The sequence below is a fragment of the Nicotiana tabacum genome, chromosome 13, assembly GCF_000715075.1.
Source record: "Nicotiana tabacum cultivar K326 chromosome 13, ASM71507v2, whole genome shotgun sequence".
Classification (NCBI taxonomy): Eukaryota; Viridiplantae; Streptophyta; class Magnoliopsida; order Solanales; family Solanaceae; genus Nicotiana; species Nicotiana tabacum.
Window position 1 is genome coordinate 110,786,379 of NC_134092.1, and position 22,504 is coordinate 110,808,882.

General features: G+C 37.8%; 2 protein-coding genes across 2 annotated transcripts; one reads left to right on the top strand and one right to left on the bottom strand.

The window, feature by feature from the left end:
* The first annotated feature begins 10,443 nt into the window (after nucleotides 1-10,443).
* On the top strand, nucleotides 10,444-14,826 carry LOC107812718 (LRR receptor-like serine/threonine-protein kinase EFR). Its single transcript, XM_016637875.2, has 3 exons — nucleotides 10,444-13,248; nucleotides 13,772-14,186; nucleotides 14,547-14,826. The coding sequence occupies exons 1-3, from the start codon at nucleotides 10,542-10,544 to the stop codon at nucleotides 14,623-14,625; spliced, it is 3,201 nt and encodes a 1,066-aa protein (XP_016493361.1). The 5' UTR covers nucleotides 10,444-10,541; the 3' UTR covers nucleotides 14,626-14,826.
* Nucleotides 14,827-15,255: 429 nt separating this feature from the next.
* On the bottom strand, nucleotides 15,256-19,151 carry LOC107812725 (uncharacterized). The gene is made up of 2 exons (XM_016637882.2): nucleotides 16,352-19,151; nucleotides 15,256-15,963 (listed from the first exon to the last, which is right to left on the bottom strand). The coding sequence occupies exons 1-2, from the start codon at nucleotides 19,074-19,076 to the stop codon at nucleotides 15,515-15,517; spliced, it is 3,174 nt and encodes a 1,057-aa protein (XP_016493368.2). The 5' UTR covers nucleotides 19,077-19,151; the 3' UTR covers nucleotides 15,256-15,514.
* Between the last annotated feature and the right edge of the window lie 3,353 nt (nucleotides 19,152-22,504).

Here is a 22,504-nt window from a genome sequence, read left to right on the forward strand (position 1 = left end):
CTTGTAAATGGCCTTGGAGCTTCCAAAACTCTATCCTTGTCCTTGATGCTATCATCTTTACTCAAATTACCCTTTCTATTAGTCATATATACTAGCATATAGGGTGATAATTTGAGTTCAAACCCATTTAATTCATCTAAACTGCCCAAAGTTGGGATGATCATTGACCCACTCATTTATTGAACTTAACCCATCTTGACTCAACCCATCTCAGTCCATCTAAAGTTGGTTGATTTTTAGTCCAAATTGATCCATGTCTAATTTTGCTAAAATATTTTTAAAATAATTAATTTTTGTTTGATATGTTATATATGATCATAAGAAAGGAAAAAAAAATCTTATTTGATAATTAAATAATTTATAAGAAAATAACACACATAATAATTAAGAAAAATTGACACCGAGTGACAACATATAATAAGAATTGGAAACTTTTAACCTTAGGTTATGTTTAGCAAAGGTAGCCCCAAAAAATTGGCATTGTATAGCCAATTCCCAAAAAACTTACTTCCCTATTTATTCTCCCCCTCTATAACCCCTCTCTACCTCTTTTTGTGCCCCCCTCCTCCCCCCAACCCCAACTATAAATAATTCAGAAATATTACAGGTTCATGGAGATGAAGGAGAAGTGGAGAGCAAACGCTTTTGCGGATGAGGAACCGATTGACATTGCCATAATAGACACAATCCTAATGTGAACCCATTTAATTTCTCGTGCCTCCGGTACAACCCAAATTAAACAAATAGAAAGGTCCTCCAACTAATATGAAAATAGATGTTTTCTTGTGTTATTAGTCACACGGCTAATTCTTGGTGTTTTTGAAAGGTGGATTCATCCACGTTCTTTTTTCTTTCTTTTTTTTTTCTCTTTTTTTAAATTAAAAATATAGTTCTTGTATAAGCCAAAATCTGCCCTAAGGATACTTAGTGTAATATAACATTAAGGAAAGAGTTGGTCGAAGTCGACCAGGAAGCAGCAAGATTCATGGCCGAGATGTCAACCATGACCGAGGTCGAGCATTGTGTAAAGAACAGTAACGACTAGTTTTCGAAATAGGATATTAAAGAGAATATTCTACATTTGTACTATTCTCTACATTTGCACTATTAGGGTTTGCTAGGGATATGTGTCAAAGATATAAGGAAAAAAGAAAAGGAAGAAGGGCAGGTAATAATCATTTGATAAGAGCATTTTTCAGAAGAAGATTCTCTCTCTTTCTTGTAAAAATACAAAGATTACCGTTTTATCAAGATTCTTGCTCATATTATTCCACACCTTTCCACCAGATCCGAGAATTGTTCAAAACAATCTCGGATCTATCTTTCATTCATCATTGTGAGAAGAAACATTCGTCCAATCCATTCATTATTGAGTGAATTATTCCTCCTATTTACTTAAATGTCATTTATTGTTATTTATTGCTAGTTACACCTCCATTATTACTCACACTTTAAGAATATTTTGTACTGATTGTTATCAACCCTTTATGGGATCTGTCCCCATCTCCCACACATTTTCAAGATTTGCATCTAGAGTTATTATCTTCAACTAGATTTAACCCATTATTACATAAATTTAATAGTTTAGCCGAAAGTTACACTTTTTGGTCAAATAATTTGGCGCCGTCTGTGGGGATCGAATAGTTTAGACGAGAACTTGTGTTATGCCACTAGTGGACGAGCAACGTGATCAACCTCCTCCCCCCCTCCCACAACGACATGTATTACTCACAGTGTTGTTAATAATGCAGGTGATGATGCTCTCATGGCCATTCTGAAAAGGATGGAGGAAATGGAAAACGAGAACAAGGCACTTCGGGACCAAATGAGAGAACACCAAGAAAGAGTCGACAAAATACCGGGCAGGTGCCCCTAATCTATTGTCGAAGAAAGGTGCCAGTCGGTTTGTCGAGCAGCCGTACAGTGATAGTGCTGCCCCACATGCCATACCAAAGACCTTTAAGATGCCGCCCTATCTAAAAATATACGACGGCACAACCGACCCCGAAGATCATGTGACCCACTACGTCATAGCCGTGAAAGGCAGTGACCTCGCCAAGGAACAAGTATCATCCATTCTACTAAAAATATTCGGCGAAACCCTCACGGGAGGCACATTAATCTGGTATTCGCAACTGCCGACACGTTCCATCGAAACCTTTGAGGAAATAGCCGATAAGTTCGTAACGGCCCATGCCGAGGCCAAGAAGGCCGAGGCTAGAGTAAATAACATCTTTGCTATTAAACAGTCTCCTGGAGAGGGGCTGAGGGATTCCCTCACCCGTTTTAACCGAGTAAGGATGACCTTGCTAAATGAATCAGAAGGAATGTCGGTAGAAACATTTCCAAACCAACTGAGCAGAAATGGTTCAAGGGAAACAAGAAAATTATTAAGTCGGCTTATGAAGTACCCCCAACTACTTGGGATGAAATACACAACGCATATTGTGCCGAGGTCCGAGCAGATGAGGACGACCTCAATGGTCCGACTCATCGATTAACCTTGGTACAAGCCGAATCCAAAAAAGATCGAAGAAATTATATCAGAAGAAATCCCGCGGCCTCATGACCAAACCGTGAACGACATCTCCCATATGTCAGAACCACCGCTAAGTCCTCATCCCGCCATGAAGAAGGCCCGCCCCGATCAAGAGCAGGGACTCACCAAAATGAGAGAGGTATGCCCCTTTTACTATCTGCTCATAATTTTTTGCGTGTCACCTATAGAGATAGTCTACGCCTTGGAGAAGCTCAGACCAAAGGTGAAGTGGCCACAAAAGATGAGATCAGACCCGAATACCAGAAAATCAGATTCCCTCTACGAGTTTCATCAAGAGCGAGGACACAAAACCGAAGATTGCACCGCCCTAAGATAGGATATCATAAACATACTGCGATAGGGACACCTCAAAGAATTACTGAGCGATCGGGGAAGGACCAATTTTTCCAGGGGCCGTGAACAACATCAAGGGCCATCGAAACTGCCCTCGCCAGTCCGCACCATCCACATGACTATCGGTGGTAGGGATGACGCTTCCATCAACAGTGTGAAGTTCACCACAACTCACAAACTCAAACGGTCGATCACCCACAAATGATATGATGAACTCGAAGAAAGTATCATCTTCGATAAGTCAGATACCAACGGTTTGACTTTCCCTCACTATGATGCTCTCGTTATCACTTTACAAATTTTAGATACCGACGTAAGACGGATTATGGTAGACGACGGGAGTGACGGGTGTATTATCCATCCTCGAGTACTCACACAAATAAAACTCGAGGAGAAAATAATGCCACACTGCATCACACTAACCGGCTTTAACAATGCAGTTGAGCGAACATCCAGCGATATCACACTCCCCGTCCTAGCGGGTGGCTTCACTCTGGAGGCCATATTCCACATCATGGACCAGGACACAACATACAACGCCATAATAGGGCGACCATGGATACGCACCATGGGAGCCATCCCCTCCATCTTGTAACAAGTCATCAAATTCCCAACTCCGTGGGGAATATTTAGTATGTGTTGGACTTCAGCACATTTCAGCTAGATAAGAGTTGCCCTAGGCTGTACTGCCACCCAACAAACAAAGGATAAAGAAAAAGAGGCATAGCAATCAACAGGGTCGAGGTTGGCATGCGATGACAATGAGGACGTCATCAGATACCTCGATATGGTCGAGGCCGCAGGATCGACCATAGAGGACCTCGACCCCGTTCAATTAAACAGCAACGACCACAACAAGAAACCTTACACCGGCTACAAACTTCAGGAACCGGGTAAGTTTCGTGAATTATTAACTGCTAATGCGGACTTGTTTGCTTTTAGCCATGCAGATATGCCAGGTATCCCAAAGGAGATCGCCACTCACAAACTGAACGTTGATCCACTCTACCTTCCGGTGAGGCAGTTTAAGCATAAATTAAACTTCGCAATTAATGACGCAGTATGCGAAGAAAAAATTATTTGAAAATGGCTATGTCAGGGAGTCGAAGTACCCCCAATGGGTCGCCAACGTAGTCATGGTGAAAAAGAAGAACAGAAAGTGGAAGATGTACGTAGATTTCACCGACCTGAACAAAGCTTGCCCCAAGGATTCATTTCCATTACCTAATATCGACCAACTCATCGATGCAACAGCCGGGCACGAGTTGCTAAGTTTCTTGGATGCCTACTCGGGCTATAATCAGATCCTTATGGAGGAAGAGGGCCAGGAAAAGACCATCTTCATCACCCACCAGGGGACGTACTGCTACAGGGTCATGCCCTTCGGACTGAAAAATGCGGGGGCAACTTACCAAAGGTTGGTGACGAAGATGTTCAAAGACCAACTCGGTAAAATGATGGAAGTTTACATCGATGACATGCTGGTCAAATCCAAAAGGAAAGAAGATCACATCGACCACTTGAGAGAATCCTTCGGCATACTCAGGCAATACAACATGAAACTTAACCTCGAAAAATGTGCATTCGGCGTGGCCTTAGGAAAATTCTTGGGTTTCCTAGTGTCGCAGCGAGGTATCGATGTCAATCCCGACCAAATCAAGGCCATCGAAGGGATACCAGAGCACTTGACCACCAAAAAACAGGTCCAGAGGTTGACTGGCCATATCGCCGCCTTTTTGAGGTTCATTACACGATCCTCCGATAGGTTCCATAAGTTCTTCGGCATACTCAAAAAGGAGAACGACCTCCAATGGACTTCTAAGTGCGTCCAAGCCCTGAAGGAGTTAAAGGTGTACTTGTCCTCGCCACTGTTGCTTTTCAAACCAGAACAGGGACAACCACTCATTGTCAATCTCACCGTGTCCGAAGTAGTTGTGAGCGCAGTCCTGGTACAAGAAAATAAAGGTACGCAATCTCCTATCTATTACATTAGCAAAACACTAGTCGATGCCGAGACAAGATACCTCTATCTTGAAAAACTGGCTCTGGCCTTAGTCGTAGCTTCACGAAAGCTTAGACCGTATTTCCAATGCCACATTGCCACCCCATCTCGGTCGTCACAACTTTCCCCTTAAGAAACATTTTACATAAACCTGAGCTATCAGGTAGGTTGGACAAATGGGCCATCAAACTGAGCGAGCACGATATTACATATCGGCCATGAACGGTGATAAAGTCACAGGTCCTCACAGACTTCGTCGCCGACTTCAGTGCAAAAATAATGCCCGAAGTCGAAAAAGAAGCCGTCCACGCTTCTCCCAAAACACAAGACCTTTGGATCCTGTACACCGATGGTGCGTCTAACGCATCAGGATCTGGGATGGGACTCGTACTCGAAGTCCCAATAGGCGAAGTGATTTGCAAGTCCATAAGATGCTCGGACATGACTAACAACGAGGTCGAGTATGAGGCCGTAATTGTAGGACTGAGACTAGTACTCAAATACGGGCGAAGCGGCTAAGATTGCACTACGATTCTCAACTCATGCTCAACCAAGTCACATGGACTTTCCAAATCAAGGAGAAAAGGATACAAAAGTACCAGACCGAAATCTGTAAGCTACTACCCGAGTTCGACGAATGTCAACTCGACCAGATCCATCGAGCACAGAACATCGAGGCGGACGACCTCGCCAAATTAGCCGCAGCCACCAAAAACATTACAACTGGAGAAAGAAATGTCGTCCACCTCCTCAACTCGTTGATAGATCAAATCGAGGTAAGAAACATAAACCTGATTTGGGACTGGCGCAACCGTATTATTACATATTTGCAGGACAACGTACTCCCCAACAATAAAAAAAGAGGCCAAGAAGCTGCGAATACAAGTAACTATATATAACATCATTCACAACGACCTGTACAAAAGGACATATGGTGGTCCTCTTGCGAAATGCTTAGGCCTAAATCAGACGCGACGCATCCTTAAAGAAGTACACGAAGGCCATTGTGGAGCTCACTCCGGCAATCGATCTTTAGTAAGATGCCTCATACAGTCAGGGTATTACTGGCCCAACATGGAAAAAGAGGCCGTAAATTTCGTGAAAAAATGCGAGCAATGCCAGAAGTACGCACCAATGATCCACCAAGCAGGCGAACACCTACACTCAGTAACTTCCCCTTGGCCGTTCATCAAATGGGGAATGGACATCGTGGGCCTTCTCCCGGCAGGACGAGGTAACGTACGATTTCTCTTGGCTTTAACTGACTATTTCTCTAAATTGGTGGAAGTAGGAGCATTCGCCCAAATACGCGAACATGAAGTGATCATCTTCATATGGAAAAACATCATATGCCGTTACGGTCTCCCCAAAAAAACCAGCTACGACAACGAACCCCAATTTGCAGGAAAGAAGGTCGTTGACTTTTTTGAAAAATGGCACATCAAAAGAATACTCTCAATGCTTTACCACCCCGTAGGCAACGGGCAAGCGGAATCCTCTAACAAGTCAATACTGAACATCATGAAGAGGAAACTCGAAGACGCCAAGGGACTGTGGCCGGAAATATTACCAGAAGTACTCTAGGCCTACCGAACAACGCTAAAGACGAGCACATGAGAAACACCATACTCGTTAGTCTATGGGTGTGATGCAGTAATACCAGTAGAGGTCGAGGAGCCCAGCCTAAGATACTCCCGCGAAAGCGGACCCTAGAATGATGACAATAGAATGCAGGAACTCGATGAAGTCGAGGAGCGAAGAGATATGGCCTACGTGAGAATGGTCGCCCAAAAGTAACAAGCAGAATGCTATTATAACAAAAAGTCAAAGATCAGGCCACTCAGAGTCGGGGACTACATGCTTAAAGCTAAAACATAAGCAAGCAAAGACCCGCGAGAAGGCAAACTAGGAACAAACTGGGACGACCCCTACAAAATCACGACAATAACAAACAAATGGTCATTCACACTAGAAACAATGGAATGAAAGCGACTACCAAACAACTGGAATATTACACACCTCAAGTACTTCAACTTTTAAAGAATGATGTCCCCAAAGTCGTACTCTTTTTCCCTCACTCGAGTTTTGTCCCAATTAGGTTTTCTCGAGGAGGTTTTTAACGAGGCGATGACTGGGATACTTCAGGATTGAAGTGCACACAGATGAAGGCACTGGACGTTTAGTTCATTGCTCGACCTCTCAATACTTTTCCAGTTCGACCAATGAAGGGACTAGATAGACTGGGACTGGGACTAAAATGCCAGCCAACGTCCAAAAAATATGAAAATTTCTCCAAGTATATGAACAAAGCACAAATATATGAAGTTTATTTTTGTTCTCCCCAAGCATAGGTTACATTCGACCTCATTTGAATTAATGCCTATTTGGCCCTCGGCCATAATTAAATATAGGTTATATTCGACCTCGTTCGAATAAATACCTAATCGGCCCTCAGTCAAAAATAAACATGCGATGTGTTCGACCTCATTCGAATTAACACCTATTTGGCCCTAGGCCATAACTAAATATAGGTTATATTCGACCTCGGTCGAATCAACACCTAACTGGCCCTCGACCGTAAATAAACATTCAATGTGTTCGACCTTTTTCGAACCAACACCTATTGGCCCTCGGCCATAATCAAACCTAGGTTTTGTTTCAACCTCATTCAACCTACTTGAACAAACTTATTATGACTAAGGCAACCAAGCAACAAAATAAAAAAGCATACAAACTCGAATAGAAGAAAAAGAATCAGGTACGAGTAACAGAAGGCTGGGATTAGATTGATATGGGCAGGAATTGTGAACTTTGCCCTAAGCTTAGCAAGATCAACCTCTTTCATCGCTGATTCTGAGACCTCAGGGTCATCCTCAGGCATCTTCAAAAAGTCAGACCTAACTTTTTCACTGCGAGGAATTATTTCCTCCACTGTAGGAAAATTCTTGTCTTCAATGGCAACAGAAACACTATCGTCATGAGGAGGCAAACACACCGCCAAAGGGATAGGGTCAGTTGCCATGCCGGAACCAGAGGGTACGTTAACCATATTTTTGAAAAAAGATGTTTGAAGTACAGAAGGGTTTGAAGCAATTGGAATCACCAGAATTAGGGGATTGGATATGCAATAACAAAGTAAAAAGAAGACACGGATTCAATATGAAGAATACAAAAGAAGACACAAGGATTCAATATTAAAAATATGCAAAACACAAACATCAGGCCATCATTACCCAGCGCAGGTATCGAAACGACAAAGGCACGGGAAACGACGCAAAGCATCGGGAAAATACGCCATAATGACACATGATGTCATGACGTCATTCTGAAATGATGTGACCCCAAAGGTTGCGGCTCACGAAAGGTCAAGTTGTCACCTCGTCTGAAACGCCACTACTCGACTTGTTCGCCCAATTTTGCCAACCACAATAAACATAGTCTGCTCAACAAGGCCGTCTGGGGTCAACCTTAATAAGCGGAGGGATTAATTGTATAGGCCAAAATCTGCCCTAAGGATACTTAGCGTAATACGACATTAAGGAAAGAGTCAGTCGAGGTCGACTAGGAAGTAGCAAGATTCATGGCCGAGATGTCAACCATAACCGAGGCCGAGCATTGTGTAAAGAACAATAATGATTAGTTTTCGAAATAGGATATTAGAGAAAATATTCTAGTGAATATTCTATGCATTTGTACTATTAGGCTTTGCTAGGGATATGTGTCAAAGATATAAGGGAAAAAAAAGGAAGAGGGGCAGGTAATATTCATTTGATAAGAACATTTTTCAGAAGAAGATTCGCTCTCTCTTGTAAAAATACAAAGAATCCCTTTTATCAAGATTCTTGCTCATATTATTCACACCTTTCCACCAGATCCGATGATTGTTCAAGCAAATCTCGGATCTATATGTCATTCATCATTGTCAGGAGAAACATTCGTCCAATCCATTTATTATTGGATGAATCATTCTTCCTATTTACTTAAATGCCATTTATTGTTATTTATTGCTAGCTACACCTCCATTATTACTCACACTTTAAGAATATTTTGTACTAATTGTTTATCAACCCTTTATGGGATCTGTCCCCATCTCTCACACGTTTTCAAGATTTGCATCTAGAGTTATTATCTTCAACTAGATTTAACCCATTATTACTTAAGTTTAATAGTTTAACCGAAAGTTACACTTTTTGGTGAAACAGTTGTAATTCTCATCTTATCAATGTATTTCTAGCATATATTTGTGTATATCCACAATAACTTATGTGTTATATATTGAGACACACAAAGAAAAAAAAATTAAATCTTTGATATACAAAGAAGGAAAATAAATTTTTGATATACACAAAATAGGAAAATAAACTTGTGATATACATTTTGGTATACACAATATTTGATATATTATACACTTGGATATACAAAAAATACAATTATTTTTATTGTGATATACATTGATATAGAGACAACAATAAATTTTAAATAACTATATTTATAATTTTATATTTTAGATATACAAAGAAGGAAAATAAAACTTTAATATATATTTTGATATACAAAGAAGGAAAATAAAGTTGTGATATACATTTTGATATATATATTATTATTGTAATATATATTTATTGGCTACGTGATGCTAATATCTATAAGTATGGTTTTATTCTGCTAATTATGTGGGTATGATGTCACACCATGCCAAAATTCTTTAATTAAAGCTTGGTAATAGTTGGCGGGTTGAACTATGACTCAAATTGTAGCCTATCTTGACCCAGTCCAAGTAACTTTTTGGCAGGTCAATGATCCGCCAATTTTTTGACTTAGTCCATTTTGACCCGCCCAAAATTAGCTCAACCCGCCAATTTGACACTCCTACTAGCATACCTCTAATAGGCTTGACCTTTCTAGAGGCCTTTAACTTCAAAGTTGCTTGCTTTTCAGGTCAAATAGGGGTACACTATTATGGAAATAAGTTCATGTCTAGAGGAGAAAGCAGAATACTAGGAAAAGAAAAAATGCAACTTCTCTTGTCTCTACAATCTCAAAAATGGTGCAATGTGTTCTCTTTTTATGCCATTTAATAGAATACTTTGACCAATAACTTGAGAGGACAGAGTTTAACAGAGTTTAGAATGGTCAGAAATTGTTGCACTCAAATTAGGAAAAAAGGACCAATTTCATTGACTTGCTGTCTGGTCAAATGTATGTAAACTTCCAATGCATCATGGCTCATCAAGAATTCATATTAATACTGATGTAGAAAGGATTAGAATGGGAGCCTTGGCATACCGGGTAAAGTTGTTGCCATGTGAGTAGGAAATCACAGGTTTGAGCTTTGGAAACATCCTCTTGCAGGAATGCATGGTAAAACTACGTGCAATAGATCCTTGTGGAACGGCCCTTTCCGTACCCGGCGCATCGCAGAAGCTTAGTGCACCGTGCTACCCTACTTTTCTCTGTTCTTAGTCCAAGAATGAAAAAGAAAAGATATTTATAATTAATGCTAAGTAAATAACTAAGGAAAGGGGATAAAAAGAAAAGAAAAGGAACTTTCACATGACTATTCCCTCCAAAAAAGCACAGAATAAAAACAAGCTAGCTACCTCATTCTTGAGTGCATTGTCTGTATAACTGGTTTTTCTGCTAGAAACTATGGTGTCTTCTCTCCAATTCAAGATTCCAATGCCATTCTGTTCTTATGTTTTCTATCTAACTCTCTTACCATGCATGTTCACCTTTGCCTTTAAATTACACAGTGGTAATGAAACTGATTTTCAAGCCTTACTTGCCATTAAAGCAGAGATAACTAAAGACCCTTATGGTATTTTCACCACATGGAATGATTCAGTCCATTTCTGTAGCTGGACAGGTATCACTTGTGGCCATCTTCACAAAAGAGTCACTAAACTGAACTTGACATCACTTGACTTAGTAGGTACATTGTCACCTTACATAGGAAATCTTACTTTTCTCACTGGTCTTAATCTTGAGCTCAACAATTTCCATGGAAAAATCCCACCACAAGTTGGAGGTTTGTTCAGGCTTCAACATCTTAATTTGACTAATAACTCATTTTCTGGAGAGATACCGATGAATCTTTCTCGTTGTTCGAATCTTGTTATACTTCGTTTTGGTTGGAACCAATTGTTTGGAAACATTCCATTTCAGCTTGGTTCATTGCAAAAGCTTGAAAGATTCCAAGTTCATTACAACAACCTCAGTGGATCAATCCCAGAAACCTTTGGTAATCTTTCCTCAATCAAATCCCTTTCTTTAGCAGCTAACAATTTAGATGGAACTATTCCTAGTTCTCTTGGCCAATTGAAGACTTTGAATTTTCTTGGTTTGGGTATAAACAAGTTATCTGGTGTGGTGCCTGCTTCTATTTTCAATCTCTCATCTCTTGAAATATTCACAGTTCCATATAATCAGTTATATGGAACTTTGCCACTAGACTTGGGTTTTAGTCTTCCCAATTTAAAAGTTCTGAATATTGGTCATAATTGGTTTACTGGTCACCTTCCTAAATCATTATCTAATGCTTCAAATCTTGTTGAATTTGATGCAAATGGTAGCAATTTCAGTGGCAAAGTGTCGATTGATTTTTGGGGATTATCGAATCTTTGGTGGCTGATTCTTGCATCAAATTCCATTGGAAATGGAGAAGTTGATGACTTGAGTTTTTTCAATTCTTTGAGTGGATGCAGAAACTTGAAAGTACTGGATTTGAGTGATTGCAAATTTGGAGGCGTGCTACCTGATTCTATTGCAAATTTATCGACAAATCTTCTGTCACTAAGATTGGGAGGTAATCAACTATTTGGAAGTATTCATTCAGGAATAGGAAATCTTGTTAACTTGACTGAATTGCAATTGCAAAAGAATAATTTTTCTGGTAGCATTCCTGAAGTTGTTGGCGATCTTCGTATGCTGCAGTTAGTTGATTTATCTGAAAACAAGCTTTCGGGAAGTATTCCATCTTCTATATCTAACATGACTAGATTATATTCACTTCATCTTGAAAAGAATGAGTTAACTGGTAACATTCCCCTTAGTTTTGGCAACTTTCAATACTTGCAAGATTTAGACCTTTCTCAGAATCATCTAAGTGGTAACATACCAAATGGAGTTATGAGTTTGTCGTCCTTAACAGTTTCTCTTAATCTTTCTGACAATCAATTGTCTGGTCCTTTGCCAATGGAAATTGGAGCTCTAAACAATCTTGGGAAATTGGATGTTTCTAATAACATGTTGTCGGGGAAAATTCCTAGTAGCATAGGTAAGTGTGTAACTTTAGAGAGCCTTATTTTAGCTGGCAACTTTTTTGAAGGTACAATTCCTTCATCTCTTAGTTCTTTGAGAGGTCTTGAGAAGTTGGATCTTTCTCGCAACAATTTCTCCGGCCAAATTCCAAGATTTCTGCAGCAGATTTCTCTAAAAAACTTGAATTTGTCTTTCAACCAGTTCGAGGGTCAGTTGCCAACCGAAGGGGTTTTCAGTAATGCAACTGCAATCTCCATATCTGGGAATAAGAACCTTTGCGGAGGTATACCAGAATTGAAGTTCCCAACATGTCCAAACACTGAACCTAAGGGAAGAGATAAATCCAACAGCATTAAGTTAATGATCCCTCTACTTTCTGGACTTCTAGCACTGGTCTTGATAATGTCTTTAGTCATAATCTTTCGGTTAAGAAAGGCAAGGAAAGAGTCGTCTTTAATATCTTCACCTACAAGGGGGTTTCCTTTGAAAGTTACTTATGAGAGCTTATTTAGAGCAACAAATGGATTCTCTTCTGCTAATTTGATTGGGAATGGTAGCTTTAGTTCTGTTTACAAAGGGGTACTTGATCCAGGTGAAAGATTGGTTGCGGTGAAAGTGATTAACATTGACCAACAAGGGGCTTTTAAGAGCTTCATGTCTGAGTGTGAGGCCCTGAGACACATTAGGCATCGAAATCTTGTAAAGATTTATTCTGCCTGTTCAACTTGTGATTTTGAAGGTAATCCGTTTAAAGCTTTGGTGTATGACTACATGCCCAATGGGAGCTTGGAGAGTTGGCTGCATCCTACTCCAGAAGCCGATGCCTCAAATAATGAGGTGAGGATCCTAGGTCTAGTCGAAAGACTAAACATTGCTATTGATGTTGCTTGTGCACTGGAATATCTTCATCACCATTGCCACAAGCCAATCGTGCACTGTGATCTGAAACCGGACAACATCCTTCTCGACAATGACATGACTGCACATGTAGCTGATTTTGGATTGGCAAAGTTCTTCTCAGAAGCCATGAGCAAATATCATCCTAATCAGAGTAGTTCAATTGGAATGTGGGGGACAATTGGATATGCTGCACCAGGTAACATTGTTTAACCAATTAGATAGGTTCCTGCTGATTCCATTACACACGGTTTCAAGATTCTTCACAGTTGATATAGATCTTTATAATGATTCTTGTGAAATATATTTTTTATTCTGATTCCTGTTAAACGGTGTATCAAAGTAGTATATATACTTGACATTCTCCAAAAAGAAAAAATTCATTCTCAAAGTAGTATATATACTTGATCTTCTTGAGATATGAGAGAGAGTTTTAAGATTGACTTTTACAAATTTTAAGTGCTTCTGCAAAGGTGCTTCATTTTTTCCTTTCCCTTTTTTCTTGGATCTTTTTTCATTTTTGGCCCATCTGCCGAAATTAATTATGCGCGCTAACCCAAAGATACAAAAGATATACACTGATTTCGTACACAATATATAAATTTTTGTACACTATATGTATATTTATACTTAATATACAAACATATACTTTCGCCGGCTATTATTTTTTAGGGCTGCCCGAAAATGTAATTATTCCTTTTTCTCTTTTCTTATGTGAGCAGAGTACAGCATGGGAGGTAAGGCTTCTCCATTTGGTGATGTTTACAGCTACGGGATCCTCTTGCTAGAGATGTTTACTGGAAAGAGACCTACCAACAACATGTTCAAAGATGGACTGACTCTTCATAATTTTGCTAAGATGGCGTTACCTGAAATAAATGATCAAATAGTTGACCCTAAGCTTCTACCTAGCAGAAGCAGTAGAGAAGGACAAGACGAAGAGGAAGGCATTATCGATCCAGATGATTCTAGCGTGAAACAAGCACGGGAATGCTTGATCTCAATAATAAAGATTGGAGTTGAATGTTCAGTTGAATCTCCAAGAGAAAGGATGGATATTGGGGATGTTGTCAAGGAACTGCAACTAATTAGAGACATTCTCCTCGCTTCTCATGCAATTCAAAGCTCAACCAGCGGGTAAATTTGTTCTACTAACTTTGTTTTCAACTGTGATTTGTCAAAACTGAGAGTTGATTGTTTTCTAAAGAAAGTATCAAGATGCTCAAAAACAACATTTAGAAGTTAAATCTTGCCTAATATAGTCTCCTTTCAAACTAAGTTGAGTAATGTCTACTGGTTTAGCATATCCATAAAAGCACACTCTAAAGTCTGCTAAGCATGAGTCATTTAGCTTATGCGTAGTAACAAACAGTTTCGCTGCTAGATATTTGAGAAATTCTTAGGACAACCTCATTGATGGATTTCTGTTGTATTTCTCTTATTCTGAAATTTATCCCTTTTTTCTTCTTGTTGATCGTAATCTTTCCTTGGTTTCAGGAGCTTGAGATTTGAAGGCTCTTCCAGTCGTTCTGTTACTAGTAACTGGCAAAATTTTACATCATTTCGTCTACCTTGATATTTCTGGTGAAGAACTCGAGGCCAGGTGATTAGCGGAGCTGTTTTGCTTGCTCTCATATGAGCTATTACCTTTGCAGATTGAACATTTTGTTGTAAATATTATGGAAAATGTACTTGATCATTCTTCAAAAATGTCCAATAAAATGAATCTAGACACTTTCAGAAAATATGAATTTGGACACTTCCTTTTGAGATATCATATCCACTATTTTTCTAACACATTTTACTCGTTAGTTCAAATCATTTGTTTCTCATGGAGAGTGTGGCATTGCAAACTTCCCTTGGATGACATTCTGATAAGACTTGGATATACAATGGCCTCAAGGTCTTATTTGGCCTAATGCTAGTTAGTTTAGCCGAGGTTAAACAAATGGAATTGGTAATGCATGATGCCTAGATTGGAAAAAGAAGTAAATGTATTCTCACTCATTGAACTGAATCGAAGATTCAATTACAGATCTCACTGACTTCCTAATGCGGTTTCTGCATTCCAGTAAAGCCACATGATGTTAGCTCGAGATGATCTATGATGATGGCTTGAGTTTTCCATTTCATATCGGTCACCTTTTTATCCAGCATTTAACTTTGCTGAAAATATAACCTATTTTGAATAACATAAAGACTTGGCTAGGAGAAACTAAAGTATTGCAATTTCAATTCTTCTCTGTTGCAATGTATATTCAACTGATTTTACGAGTATTATGGAGTTGAAAACCTCTTGGGGCATTCTGTGCCATATTATAGGTTTCACAAACTTTAACATACTGTTTTAGGGGTGTGCTGTATAAAATTGTTCCCTGGAGTTATTACATGTAGTTCTGTGCATACTAGCCTCCATCAATACAATTCTGAAGATAATACCTTGGTTAGCTTACTTACCATCTGATCTATTTAGTACTGTTATTTCTCCTCTTAGACTGTAGATATAAATTCTTGATTGTATGAATCTTGTCCAAAGCTATTCTTATTGGCATCCGATCTCTTGGCGATGAGCTAGAACATAAAAGTCCAATTTGCAAGATTGAAACCAAGCATCCTTCTATCATAGTGCTGGCATTTAGCTGGGATATGTGCTCATCATCTTGAAGTATTGCCTTTTCTTTCAAATCACTCGCATTGTCCTCATTTTTGCTGTTTTCTTCATATGCTAAAAGCAATGCTGGATCAGCAATCTCCATAACATGTCCAGGCAAAGTGGTTTTGACATATTGGTGAATATTCAGGCCATCTTTGAATATTACATCGGTCGGCCTTCTACCAGTGAACAACTCTAGCAACATGATACCATAGCTATAAACATCTCCAAGAGTGGACAAGTTTACACCTGATCCATATTCTGCAAGATAATGACATGTTGGGACATTGAGAGTTTTTACTTTTTTATTTTTTCATTAAATACTGTGAGCATCGGAAAGACATATATAAGGTTGAGGTACACAAGCATTTCATTTTACATGTTAGGACACCTGATAAGGGACAGGGGTGGATGCAACCTGAAGGTACCAGGTTCATCTGAACCCAGTATTTTCGACACGGGGTATGAAATTGTGTAAAAATCTACTAAAATTATAATAAATAGTAAATATGTACCCATAACTTTAAAAATATAACGTGTAAAGGTTCAACGTTAAGAATCTAAAAGGTTGAATCCATAGAACTTAAATCCTGGATCCGCCTCTGAATTAAGGGAAATAGCCATTATGCAAAATGGATTAGTGACATACCTGGTGGGATATAACCTATAGAACCCTTTAGTGCAATAGAAGTCTGTTTATTCCACGATTCATTTGACTTGAGGAGGAATTTTGCCAATCCAAAATCACCAACATGGGCAGTCATCTCTTCATCAAGTAGAATGTTGCTCGGTTTTAAATCACAGTGAACAATTGGTACTTGGCAATTGTTGTGGAGATAATCAAGTGCTGAAGCAACATCTATTGCTATGTTTAGCCTTTGGATAATGTTGAGGTATTGCTCATCACTTTTTGAGTGCAACCAATCATCTAGGCTTCCATTCGCCATGAATTCAAATACTATGCATTTGAAGTCATTACCTTTGTAATCGATGCTTGAACAAGCAGCTACGATCTTAAGGAGATTACGATGCCTTATACTTTTCAGAGCTCTACATTCATCCAAAAAGCTTTTCAAAGCACCTCTTTGTTGTAGGTTCAATACTTTCACTGCCATAACTTTATCAAAAACTTGAAACTGTCCTTTGTATACAGAACCAAAACTTCCAGTACCAACCAGATTATCCTCGGAAAATCCATTGGTTGACTTAAATATATCTTGGTAAGTTATTTTTGCTGCCAAAAATGGATCATTAGCTAAAGTTGGTTCGTCATCATCAAAATGTTCAGATTGCCTTTCTCTTGAGAACCGTGCACTGAGATCTCCCTTTTTCGAGTTCCTAATTATTATATAGCAAGCAGCAAAAGAACACAAAAGTAGAAATAAAAATATAACTGAAATAATAATCGCTACTTTTGTCCTTGAATGAATGTGTTTCTTTGATGCTGGATCTTTTTGTCTAGGGCATGCAGGAAAATTGTAGTTTGGAGGACCTCCACATAGTTTATGATTCCCTGAAATTGAAACTGCACTTTCATTCGCAAAGATCCCTTCGTTTGGTACTTTGCCTTCAAGTTCATTGAATGAAAGATCAAGCTTCCTAAGATATGGAAGTTTCCCAAGAAACTCTGGTATTCCTCCTGAGATGTTGTTGTGTGACAAATCAATTTCTTCTAAACCTCTTAATCCTTTCAAGGATTCAGGAATTCTTCCTCGAAACAGGTTATTATTCGCGATGAAGCGGTCTAAACTGACACAGCTGCTGAGTGTGCTTGGAATTTCACCTGATAATTTGTTATGTGAAATATCCATTTCCTTGAGATTTATCAACTTTCCCATTTCAGCTGGCAAGGAACCGGTCAAAGAATTGTTCGCTAAGGCCAAAGAAATTGAAAGTGAAAGAAGACCTGCAAGCTCCTTTGGTATGGAACCAACAAGATTATTTCCAGTAAGGTTTAGTACTGATAAACTGGTACACTGTCCGAGCTCCGGAGGTATGTTCCCTTCTAGTTCATTATCCTCAATGTGTAAGGTTGTTAGAAATGTCAAGTTACCAAAAGAAGACGGAATCATTCCTGAAAACTTGTTTCCATTCAACTCCAGTCCTTGTAGGCGTCGAAGCTTACCTAAAGACTCAGGAACACTGCCTCTGAAGTTGTTATTATCAAGCGATAAACGTGTCAAATTGACAAGGTTTCCTAGTTCAGCATGAACAGAACCAACTATCCTATTATAACCAAGACCAAATATTTCAAGTCTCGTGGAAAGGTTACCGATGGTTTTAAGCAGTTCTCCGCCCAAGAAATTGTCGTCAAAGCTTAAAACTTGAAGACTTGTACAGTTAACTAAGAAATCAAGAAACCTCAAATCCTCATTCCTGTTGCTCCCAAGACTATTGATCTCAAAGTTGATCCTGTACAACCACTGCAATTGTCCTAAACTTGTAGGAACATTTCCAGTGAGCTTATTTTGAGACAATTCAATAACACTAAGTTTTGAAGCATTTGACAATGAAACGGGAATCGATCCTGTGAAGTTGTTCACAGCAGCAGCAAACACCTCAAGATTTGGAAGAGTTAGGCCTATATCTGATGGAAGCTCTCCATACAACAAGTTTTGAGTAACAGAGAAATAGTAAACAGAGGAGATATTGAGAACAGATTGAGGAATTGTACCATTCAACTGATTTCCATAAACTTGGAAGATTTGCAAGTTTGACAAACGGCCAATATCTTGAGGTATTGGTCCTTGAAGATTGTTAATGGCAAGGGAAAGACCACGAAGCGACGAAAAGTTTCCAATCCAAGATGGGATACTTCCAGTAAGATTGTTGCTTCCAAATCCTAAATAATTCAACTTTGAAAGTGAATTGAGTTGATCAGGTATTTTACCAACAAGCCTATTATATTCTAGAGCAAGTGATCTAAGTTGTTTACAGTAAGTCAGATTAGAAGGAATGGTTCCAGTGAAAGAATTCCAAGTGAGATTGAGATGTTGCAGCTGAAGGAGGTTGCCAATTTCCATTGGGATTTCACCATAGAAGCTATTATTTCTAAGATTTATCGATGTGAGGAACGTGAGATTCCCAATAGAAGACGGTATAGAGCCAACGAGTTTTTGTGATCTCAAGTCAAGAATCATGACTCTTTCAATGGAGGGGTTGCATGTTATGCCTGTCCAATTGCAGTAATGGAGAGAGTTATTCCAAGAAGCCATTACTTGGAATGGATCATTTGTTATTCTAACTTTGAAGTCTAACAAAACTTGTTGATCAGCTTTAAAATCCAAGCCTGAGACAGCCATAGACATAACAAGAATTGAGCAATGGAAGTATGATAGTACTAACCATTTGGAATTCAGATAAGACTCTTCCATTTTTTGTTAGGACTACACAATAAGATTATTTTTTGTTCTTGCTTCAACTTAAAAAGTTGTATACCAATAAATGCAAAGCTGGTGATGAGATTTTCTCTTTGTTTGAATTCTTGTTTGACTAGTAAATACTTACTCCGGTCCACAATATGTGACCATTTTATCTTTTGCACACCCATTAAGAAAATACGAACTCCTAGAGAAAAAAGATATATTCACTAAATTAACCTTAATTAATTATTACCTTGACATATTGGAATATGTAAATAAGGGCAAATTTTGAAAAATTAAAATTAATTCATTCTTGATTATGTAAATGAACACTTATTTTGGATCAAAATAAAAAGGTATAATGGTCACCGGAGGGAGTACCATTAAAAATGATATTTTCTTGTTCAGTGAGGAGTTGCTTTGTATACTGCATTCTTGAATGTAATAATGAAAAGAAATAAATATCTCTAGGATATTACCTATTTGACGACTTACTAATTGAAACATCATGCACAAAAAATCGATCTTTAATTCTCAAATGAATGAGCATTTTTTATTTAAACTTCCAAAATTTTAAAATATAATATAAATTTCTTTTAAATTGGCACAAATAAACATTTGAAATGATATCCCTAAAAAGATTAAAATTGAATTTCATGCGTTTATTTTTCTAGATTTTTTCAGAGGAATTTTACAACCATACGATCATATTTTCTCGATCTTTTAAAAGCTGAAAAAAATTCCTCTAATAGGGTTGAGATGAAAGAGAAATTTCACCACCCTCTTTCAAGAAATATTATCCGTTTGATATGATATTTTGCAATAGGCATTTATTGGCAAGTGTGCATATTAGTAATTTTCCGATTTGGTGGGTTTGCATTTATTGGCATACAAAATTTGCAGATGCCTAAGAGGACATAATCTCAGAGGATATTAATTTCTTTTGAAATCTGGAGAGCACTGCACAAAAATGAGAATTCTACTTATGATTCTCTATCTTAGCATTTGGTTTGCACAAAAATGGCCAAATTGTAAAGATCAGTATTTTTTTTTAAAATATTTTTCTCAAAAACATTTTTGATGAGAAGCAGCTTGTGTTTGACTAATTAATTTGAAAATTACTTCTGAGCAACAATTCATGTTTGGCCAAACTTTTAAAAACTGCTTCTAAGTGTAATTTTTTTCAAAAGTATTTTTTAAAAAAGTGCTCTTGGAGAGAAGCTATTTTTTTCTGCTTTTCCAAAACTGCTTCTGCTTCTCCTCAAAAACGCTTTTTTTTTTCTTCCAAAAGCTTGGCCAATCACTTCAACTTTGAAAAAAAATACTTTTTTTAAGGATTGGAGAAGCTCGGTGAAACAAGCTATAAATTAGAGAAATGTATATTTTTAGTTGTTCCCAAAAATAATAGCCAATAAAATATATATTTTTATATATAATATACATATATAAAAAATATATAATATTTTATATACTTTTTGGCTAAAAATACAATTAGTTTCAACCGACCAAATAATTTTGTATTTTGCTCCACAAATTAAAGAAAGTCATGGGTGGTTACACATCCTTTTCAAAGGATTAGATATGTCGTTTTTCAACATTAAATGCATGACTAAGGATGTATTTAAGTCCATGTCTTTGTTAAAGGAAAATAATACGGCTAACTATATTGGTATAACAGCATACAAACACATTTTCCTTTACTTTTCTTTTCCATGTTATTTGGCATTGTTGAATAATTAGTATGATAATTCAAAAGTTTTAGCCTACTCCTATTAGTTAAAAATAAATCTTCTTAAAGCATAGATGCACCTTGTTATTTGCAGATTTTCAGTAATTTTGACACAATCAGAAAAATCATTTTGTTTAAACAGACTGGCGGATACAAATTAAAGTATAGCATTTGCAACTATGAACATCTTTGTTATTTGCAGATTTTCAGTAATTTTGACACAATCAGAAAAACTGGTGAGGAGTTACTAAGAGCAAATCTTTACGATATAAATATCAACCTTTTCTTTCCCGAAATCAAGACAAGGAATTCTATGGACCTATTTATTACCTACTCTTATGAGACATATGATAAATATCTTCAAAACAAAGAGACGAGAAAAATACAACAACAATAATTATGCCTCAGTCCCAAATAAGTTGTGATCGACAATATAAATCCTCATTCTTTTATCAAGCTCAACTTATATCATCATTATTTGCCAAAATAAAATAAAAACAAAAGATAAGATAATATATCTAAATAATAGTAATAAAAAGAAACTAGAAAAATACTATTCCATCCGGTCCACAATAAGTGAGTTTTTGGTCTTTGGCACACCCTTTAAGAAAATACTAACTCCTAAAAAAAAATAAGTCTTTGGACTAAATTAAACTTAATTAAAATTTATATATTGTTAACTTGACATGTTGGGATATGTAAATAAGGGCAAATTTGAAAAACTAAAGTTAATTCATTATTGATTATGTAAAAATGACATTTATTTTGAACCAAAATAAAAGGGTCAAAAGGTCACTTAGTATGGGCCGGAGGGAGTACTAGAACTTAATAGTTAATCCAAAATTCCACATAATGCATTTGAATTCTCTTTTTGTGCAAGTTTCAATTATTATGCTAAAGAACATTGGAAGAACAAATTCGATCCCTAAATATGTGTGTACGGATAAAATCAGGGATAAGAGTTACCTCCAATGTCCGGGGTGAAGAAATGAGAGGACGACGTGATCCAATATAACCTCGGGTAAAGCTGAGGGCTCCCACAGATCAGAGCTCGGGGAGGATGAATGTGCGCCAAAAATCGAACAAGGCTGAATATGAGAAGAATCGAGTTCGAACAAAATAAAAGACCGAGACTATAGGAAAAACAATTGTAAAGGACAAACGAGGGGCCGAAATATTCGGCCTTAACAGGATATTACGGCGCAAATCTCGCCCGGTATCAATGGCTTATCACGGTTTACCAAAAAAATATATTCTTACTTTATTTAGACTTGTACTAGCATTGAAACTCCCCTACTATATAAATGTGAGAACCTTTTTATTTTTGAGCATCACTGTTGACACGCATATCAAAGCAATAAAGTCAAGTTTTATGTTCTAGTTACTGTTCAAAGGGTTCTTCAACAGCTTATTTATTCAATTGCAACCGAGCTCGTTTCGAAGGCTTAATCGGGACCAACTTGCGGTGTTCATCGTAAAGCCAAGTTTAATTCACCATCATGTTTGGTTTGATCATTTTGTTTTCCTTTAATTCAATTATTTATTGTTCTCAGATTGTTCGCTTTAAATTAAATCACTTATCCTTTTAAAACGCGTATAAATTCAATTTTTACTCATTTTATGGGTAAACAATTTGGAACCCACCGTGGGGCTAAGGATAATAGTGGTGATTTAATATGAATCTCCATAACACACCCTATTTTATTGTTGC

Excerpts from the sequence above, each read along its gene's own strand:
- LOC107812725 (XM_016637882.2), bottom strand. The coding sequence starts at position 19,076 with ATGGAAGAGTCTTATCTGAATTCCAAATGGTTAGTACTATCATACTTC. Across the intron at positions 15,964-16,351 it reads TATAGGTTATATCCCACCAG|AATATGGATCAGGTGTAAAC; the intron begins GTATGTCACTAA and ends ATTATCTTGCAG.
- LOC107812718 (XM_016637875.2), top strand. The coding sequence starts at position 10,542 with ATGGTGTCTTCTCTCCAATTCAAGATTCCAATGCCATTCTGTTCTTAT. Across the intron at positions 13,249-13,771 it reads AATTGGATATGCTGCACCAG|AGTACAGCATGGGAGGTAAG; the intron begins GTAACATTGTTT and ends TTATGTGAGCAG. Across the intron at positions 14,187-14,546 it reads ATTCAAAGCTCAACCAGCGG|GAGCTTGAGATTTGAAGGCT; the intron begins GTAAATTTGTTC and ends CCTTGGTTTCAG.